Source organism: Notothenia coriiceps, unplaced genomic scaffold (genome assembly GCF_000735185.1).
Source record: "Notothenia coriiceps isolate Sejong01 unplaced genomic scaffold, NC01 NC01_scaffold00003091, whole genome shotgun sequence".
Classification (NCBI taxonomy): Eukaryota; Metazoa; Chordata; class Actinopteri; order Perciformes; family Nototheniidae; genus Notothenia; species Notothenia coriiceps.
In genome coordinates this window covers 3,214-11,521 of record NW_011335792.1, presented here as the reverse complement: position 1 = coordinate 11,521, position 8,308 = coordinate 3,214, and the positions used below count along the sequence as shown (strand labels likewise).

At 46.4% G+C, this 8,308-nt stretch overlaps 1 protein-coding gene across 1 annotated transcript in view; it reads left to right on the top strand.

Moving 5' to 3' along the window:
* The first annotated feature begins 2,720 nt into the window (after window positions 1-2,720).
* The window catches only part of LOC104941063 (ras-related protein Rab-37-like), an 8,463-nt gene continuing 2,875 nt past the window's right edge, over window positions 2,721-8,308 (top strand). Inside the window, exons 1-2 of the mRNA XM_010766104.1 lie at window positions 2,721-2,775; window positions 3,477-3,553. Coding sequence (XP_010764406.1) covers window positions 2,725-2,775; window positions 3,477-3,553 — 128 coding nt within the window. The 5' untranslated portion in view covers window positions 2,721-2,724. The remainder of the gene's footprint in view (window positions 2,776-3,476; window positions 3,554-8,308) is intronic.

Genomic DNA, 8,308 nt, shown 5'->3' with positions numbered 1-8,308 from the left:
GCCATAGAGCCCAAGACCATCCTTCCACTAAACCGTGTGGTCGGAGCGTTTTCCTGGTAAGTAGAGTCAGACGTAAAAAAGGCAAATGTTTTGAACCCGGCACCTAGCGAGTGTCCAAACAACCTGTTGTTTGTCCCTGTGTCTCTCCATTCCAAGGTCATCTACTGGGCCCACTCCTCTGTGCTCTTGTGCCATCTTGGTGTAGAAAGGACCATGTTCAGGATCAAGCGGCGGTTCTGGTGGCCAGCCATGAAGAAGGATGTGCAGGACTCAGGAGTATGTAGCGGCTTGCCCTGTGTGTTCTCGGAATAAAACCTCGTCCCAGGTCAAGATGGGCTTGCTTCAGCCGTTGCCGGTTCCCCAACGTCCCTGGTCACACATTTCCATGGACTTTGTGACAGGACTCCCATGATCCAGAGGCAAAAACTACTGTCCTGACAGTGGTGGTCTCCAAGATGGTTCATTTCCTTCCCCTAACCAAGCTTCCCTCTGTCAAGGGTACCGCAGAGTTCATGATGAACCAGATATTTAGGATCCATGGTTTCCCTAATGAGATTGTTTCCGACAGGGGTCCACAATTCATTTCCACCTTCTGGAAGGAGTTTTGCAGGCTCATAGGCGCCACTGTCAGCTTGTCTTCAGGTTATCATCCTCAATCAAATGGACAGTCGGAGCATCTGAACCAGGAACTGGAGACTACGCTACGTTGTCTCGTCTCCCAGAACCAGTCCACCTGGAGCGACCACCTCACATGGGTCGCGTTTGCCCACAATACTCTTCCCACGGTGGCCACAGGTTTCTCTCCTTTCCATTGTGCCAATGGCCACCAGCCTCCGCTGTTTTCAGCCAACGAAGGAGAAGTAACGGTTCTATCAGTCCATGCCATGATCAGACGCTGTCGCCGAACCTGGGCAGGTGCTTGCCAGTTACTTCTCAGAAGTTCGGCTCGGGTGAAGGCGGTAGCAGACGTCCACCGCAGGGCCGGTCCCCTCTACAAACCGGGTCAGAAGGTTTGGCTTTCTACCAAGGACCTACCGCTTCATGTCGCCTCCAAGAAATTGGCTCCGAGGTTTGTGGGTCCATTCCCGGTATCTAAGGTCATCAACCCTGTATCTGTGCGCCTACGACTCCCCATGACTATGAGAATACATCCCACCTTCCATGTCAGCAAGATCAAGCCCGTGCATGAGAGCACACTCGTTCCCACCTCCAAGCCCCCTCCACCGGGTCGTACATTTGAGTCCTTACCTTTGAGTATCCAAGTTTGTGACAAAGACGTATCTCGGCTACCAGTGTCATACCTGGTCGGCTTGGCCGGTCAGACCCAGGTGGGTCTCTTGCATACAGATGGTCAGTGGTTGCAGAATTGGCTACTTCAGACATTCACGGTACGTCCACACAGCAGCGTTGCATGCTTCAATGGAGACGCTTCCCATTCACTTTGAATGGGGTGACGTTACGCTTTGCCGAACTGCATTGTGGTTCCGTCGCCTCACTTTACCTCCGTTGCTTGCTTCGAAAGTAGAGAAAAGTTCAACTTTTCAAGCGTTGACGGAAGCGCCAGCCAATCAAACCGCGTGCTTGTGTGTCCGGGGTGGGAGATTAATGTGATTGGTTGTTGGTCGCATGCCAGACACGCCCACCGGCAAGCTTCAACGCGACGCTGCCGTGTGGACGTACCGTCACTGTGGTACAGTGTCTGTTGTCAGCATTGCCCGGGATGCGCCACATGGAGGCTTTTGCTTGCAATCCCCAATTTCATTTTCATGCTAATACTTTTGTAATTAAGTAACATTTTGAATGCAGGACTTTTACTTGTCACTGAGTATTTTTGCACTCTGTTACTTCTACTTTTACTTCGGTACAAGGTCTGAGTACTTCCACCTCTTGAACCACTATTGTAATTTTGATGAGATCGACAGAAACTAAACTTCCTTAATAGCTAATATTGCTTTGTGTCTGTTGGCTGTGTAGACAACTTTTTCCACGTATGCTGTAAAGACTTAATAAGGTATTTGATTCGAGGTCAGTGTGTGGATCCGTTACCTTGCTCCTGTGAATTTGCACCTCTCTAGGAACCAGCTTACACTCCATAATTGGCCCATTCTGGTACTTGAACTGGTTCCCAAGCAAGTTGCCCTTGGACTGCTCATTCGTTCAAAAAGAGAATGGCGCTCAGCACTGTGTATTGAACATAGAAACATACTGAGCTAGCCCGCTAACGGTCACTGTTCTGTGCATGGCATTGGTATTTCCAATGGTATGTGTTAATTGCAATGGGATATTTTCCTCCCATCACTCTGGTTCTGTGCTGAGGCCTGTTCCTCTGTGCTGCTCTGTGTGGTGTAGTGTTAATAGCTTGCCGCAGGTCCATTATATCCTCTGTATGGACTGCTTTTATAACAGTTTCTCCTTTCATTCAGTTGCAGATGTAGGGCAGCTGTCAAAAAAATGTTTTTGTAAATCTTTTTGTATAATGAGGATCTATTATTTATTAATATGGTTTATAAGAAAACTCCACAGAAAAGACGGTTTGTTTAAAAAAAAAAAAAACATTCCAAGTTTGAAACGGTAGCATGCAACAAAATCCTACTGCAGCCATATTTTCCAAACCTGCAACAAAAAGTAAAATAAAAATGCTGTTTTAATATATGACAGGCTGCAGGGATTGTTTTATAAATAAGATGTGCTGTTTTAACCCTGCATTGTGTCTGACAGGCTGACATGAGCAGCGACAGAGCCATCAGGAGGGAAGAAGGAGAGAGGCTGGCCAGAGTGAGTGTTTCATTCATTCTATAGCCGCGTTCACACCGCGTACTTTGCAGTACTTAGTGCCGGCACTTAGTGCCCCAGCACTTATTATCCCAGGGCACTAAGTACCAATCGCGTTCACACCGGAATACTTTTCCCTGAGGGAAGATTACGCAAATGAGCCGCTGACGTCACTTCGTCGGTTTACTGGCAGGCTGCAAACAACTTCACGGCGTATACTGCCACCCAGAGTCCCCGACCGGAAGTCCCCGGAGTTGGGGACTGGCTTCCGAGTAAATCGCCAGAACGCAGACACCTCCTCATCACTCCACCGCTCCCATGTTTTTTTTTGTGTTGCCATAAGTTATTCTCTCTCCGTTGGTGCGCGGGGCTAATGCTAATGCTAATAATGCTAATGCCACAAATACAATGGCGGCTTCACAAAACTTTTCAGAGTTTTACGGGGCGTGGTTTGCAATTCGCCCAGCCAATCAGAACTGGGGCACTTTTCCCCCCCAGGATAGTACCATCTCTTTAGCAGGCACTAAAAATGGGGGTTAAAGTTCCCGGCACTAAGTACTCTTTTTGGTGTGAACGCAACATAAGGGGTACTAACGGAACTAAAGGGGAAAAGTACGGGGAAAAGTACTCCGGTGTGAACGCGGCTATTCACTCACACTGTTCCGACTCAGTGATGCTGACACCATGCTCCTCTGCTTCTCCAGGAGTACTCCGTTCCTTTCATGGAGACTAGTGCCAAGACAGGAGTGAACGTGGAGCTGGCCTTCACTGCTGTGTCCAAGTATGAAACTCTTTACCTGCTCTATATCCAGTCTGAGAGAACTGAAGGAATTATTAGCTTCTACCTGTCTAACAATATACTAACACTGAAGGGGTTTAATAGGATAAAACATTTTCATCCTGTAACGTTTGTGCTTACAGATGATGAAATCATACCAACCATTCATGTCATTACTAATTTTTTCACCCATCATCAATAATATGCAAGAACATTAACATGTAAATGTTTGTTGAACGTTTCAGCCTATTTAGCAATCCATTTAATACATAATATATTAAAATATAAATATTGGTAACATTCCATTGAGAAGTATTTAAAGACAAATTCATTAATTTCCAGGGATGATTAGATAAGAACATGTCCACGTTAAATAAACTAACAATAAATGTAATCAAATGGTATAATAGCCATCCAATCATTTATTTCTTAAAAGGCCATTTCAATATTAACCAAGTTGCAAGTTCACGGATGCTATAATGTTGTTTCGTTAAAGGTCCATCCTTTCCTAAAGGTCACCTATTATGCAAGTGTTACTTTTTAATGTCTTTTATACATAAATATGGGTGGAGACACACAAAGTCTCCAAAAATATGACCTTCTCTCTTTTCCTCCGTACCCACATCTAAAAAAACGGGGGTAGAGCGGAGCTGATTCAGATTTTCTGCGGTCATGACGTAATATCGAAAATCTGGGCTGGCTTAACGTTGAACTCCATATACAGTCACTAGATAGCTGAATCCCCTCCCTCAGCTGTTTGTCTGTGTATTCAGCAGGATTTCTACGAGAGGGACTTAGAGTAAAGTTGTTAATACATAGAAGAAGAAGAAGAAGAAGAAGAAGACTTTTGCAAAAACACTTTATTTACATACGATCAATTATACATTCTTCAAATAAAAATGCTTCATTGTGCAATAAAAAAACAAATCACTTGAAATAATCAATTAAAAACCTATGTCTTAAAAACTTGTGCAAAGTGCAAATCTTCTTTGATAAGAGAACACACAATGTCATCATAGCACCAACGCTGTTTAAAAGCGTCCAAGTCCCCAATGTGTTTATAAAAACGATGCTCCAACCAGAGTCTGGCTCTGATGTTACACAGCCAGATCGCTTTTTCCTCTTCCCCTTTCTTATTTTCAACACTGTTTCTCCTGCTTAAATAAATGGCAATTTTTGCTTCGCCAGAGAGGTAATTCAGGAGCTGCAACTTTTCTTTATTTGTTTTCTTGTATGGAGCCTCCATGATAAAAACACTCTCGGTAAAAGCTATACTAAAAAGACTAAAAACCAATGTTAAAAGAGAGAAGAAACCCGTGAGTCTCTTGCACTCTGTAAAAACATGGAAAACAGTCTCACTAAAACCACAAAATGGACACTTGTTAAAAACAGCAGGATTAATAATAATAATAATATAAATATAAAATAATTACAGGCGATGGCACCGTGTAAAATTCTCCACTGGAAGTTGGCAGTACGTTTTTTAATGGGAGATTTGTATAAAACCCTCCGCTGTGGGCCTGGTCCGCTTCCTGCACCCAGTCTGGTGCTCCACACCGTGGAGGCCCTGTCCTTCAGCACATTTATGTTGGTCGTCTTTACAATGTTCATGTATAGTGTTTTATTGTCAGCTTTGTGGATAGTCATTTGTTCTTGGTTTGCGACCTTGAGCAGGGGGCCGGTCAGTTCTCCGAGCCCTGGGCTCAGGTAGATCTCCGGGAAGGGGTCTGCTGGGTCTGGCTTGGCTCTTCTCTGTCCGTAGCTCCTTAAAAGTCTTTTGTCATCAGGGGAGAGGATCTGGCTCCAGAGTTGCAGGATCCTCTCGGCCACCCGGACAGAGTGCAGACCCAGCAGAGAGCCCAAGGCCCGGGCATCGCTCAGCTCCGGCCCCACTGCATCCACTAACTGCTGAAGGCACAGGGTCTTGGATCTGCACAGCGCCACCGTCAGGCCGGGTGTTTCGCTGCTGCTGACGTCCAACCTGGCTTTGTGAATCAGAGGCTCCCTGAACAACCAGTACAGAGAGTCAGTCTTTGGACACCTCTCATGGTTAAAAAGGGCCCAAGATTTAAAAACACCCTGATAAAAAGGAGGTAACCCACTTAACTTTAAAATGTTTAAATCAGTTAAAAACCGAGCAGCATCCAGCCCCAGGTTACTCACGCGTTGGAATGCAGCTGCTCACATCTCTAGATACCTCTGTAAAAGCTGTATCCTAAAAGTGGCTGATCGGCTGGACAGGTGGATAAGGCCCTGTCCCCCCTCCTCTCTAGATAAAAACAGCACCCCCTGTGGCACCCCAGTGTAGACCCTCCGCAAAAAAAATCTACAATTTCTTTTGTATCTGGGCCTAGTAAAGCCTGAGGGAGGGTCTCAACACAGGTAAGACTGGTAGCCACAGCTGGGATGCCACAAAGGTTGTTTAAAACAACAATCTACCTTTAAAAGACATCTGAGGGAGCAGCCACTTCCACCTGGACAGCTTTTCCTCTATCTTTCCTATGACGTCCTCCAGTTCTCAGACTATATTGTGTTTCCAAGAAACACACCCAGGTACTTAGCCCATCTTTTTCCATGTCATGTTCTGGGGAGAACTGGAGAGACCGCCCCTCCCACTCACCGACAGCTAGGGCCTCACTTTTTTCTCCAATTCACCCTCGCTGGCCGATGCTGAACTAACTCCTCACAATGTAAATAAAATGTCTGTATCTTTTTGGTCTCTAATAAAAACAATGATATCATCTGCATATCCTGATAAAACCATGCCTCCCACTAAAAAACCAGGTAAAAACAGCCCTTGCAGTTTGGAGCGTATTTTGTGAGGAGGAGGGTTCCAGGGAGAGTGCATAGAGCATGCCAGACAGAGCAACAGCCCATGCCGGATCCTTCTACACACTCTAAAAAGGAGCACACCACCTTGGAACTTCAGCACACTCTCAATGTCTTATGGTACAACAACCTTGATCTTGTCTTATGAAACCAGCGCTGAACCCAAACTTCTCCATTACTTTTCCAGAGGAAGCTGTGCTCAACTGCGGTCGAAGCGCCTTTTCCTGATCTAGAGAAATCAGACCAGTATTAATGCCCAATGAGCTGGAGACCTCCAAAACATCTCAAATTAGGTGGACATTTTCCACCATGGATCTGTACTGCCGGGCACACAGCTATAGGTCTGGGTCTCGCGCTGTGGATGACCTGCTCCACAGCCCTCCCCAGCCTGGTGGCCAAAGCCTTGACAAACGTTTGTAATCCACACAAAGCAGAGACACAGGGCGCCAGTTTTTTGATGTCCTGCAGGTTCCTTTTTTGGTAGGCAGCGTGATCCCATGCTCTCCTGCAGGACATCGGCATGAGCCAGAGGCCAGACTTTCCATTAAAAAATCTCTAAAAGGTCATGTGACAAGGCACCTTGTAGGCTGTAAAACTCTACGGAGAGGCCATCGATACCAGGAAGCCGTGTCCCTGCATGCCCTTGCAGGCTCGGTCTGCAGCTCCTGAATCGTTAACGGCCCTTCGAGCTGTGAGTGGTTGGGTCCCTCGTGGAGAACCTGAGGGCAGTTCGTTGCAGAACCCCTCGGACAGAGTTTCCCCCTCCACAATACTCGCTTGTGTACGAGGGTGGAGTGGGGATAAAAAGCTCACAGCTCGCCTCCTGATCTGGCTTGGCTCTGTTATTTCCTGCCCTGTGTCTGACAGCAGTGAGTGGATCACGCTCGCTCTGCCATTCTTTCTCTCCAGGCGAAGAAGGCTGGAAGAATGAAGCTAGTGGGAGCATCCATCTCATAGGTGTTGAGGAACGCGCGGGACCTGACTAGTGCACCCTGAACTTTAACGTCCAGCAGGTTGGCTGAAGCCATTTCTTTTCTCTTCTGAGGATTTGAAATATGCTCTCCGATCTCCTGTGGTCTCATTATTGTTCGTAGTTCCACTAATATCACACTCTCCAAGGTCGTTCATAGATCTAATGAGTCTTGTGACGTGATTTGGGTGTGCTGTTGGCAGAGCAATCTTATCTCAGTCTTACCATGGTCCCACACTGCCTAAGACGTCTAAAATTCCTCCCCTCCTCTCCCTAAAAAACACACAGAAAGTTAAATAAGGCCTCTATTAAAATGTACAAATGTTAAACCAAGATATCAAATGCCAATAGGCAACCTCGCAACATCCAGAGAAACAGGATAAAAGACTTAGAAAGGCAAAGATGCGACCCCGTACTGAGAGCAGGTGGATATGTGCCCATTTTAAAATGACTACCCACCCTGACTCCTACTCATTTAAAAAACCTCTCGCTGATGCAGATTCTCTTGTAAATCTGAAGAGGACATCGACAGCGTTGATTTACCCTGCGTCTGAAGATTACAAGCCTCTTTCGCTGCATCCTCTCTGCAGCTCATATACACCAGGTTTACACTGCCACTGTACCAGCTGAGTCGCAAGCATGCCTGGGATGGCTGGATGATAGGAGCAAAGGAATGCGGCTCTGCATGGTGCGATCTACAGAGTGTTTGGTGTCGGCCACCATGTAATATCTACGTCAAAGTCAAAGTGTATGAAGCGATTTTTTTGTGGGAGTAGTCTAGGAGAAGAGACCGGCGAGCATCGCTGGACTGCGTCAAACCCACGAATCAATCATGTTGTGTGTGTGATCCACTTTTTGGTGTGGACGCCAGAAGCAGTGTGTGGGACTCTGGTAGTTGCCGGTGGGTGTTCTACTCCACAAGAAGCGCTCGATATACTTCAGGTGGTCTTGGCTCGCTT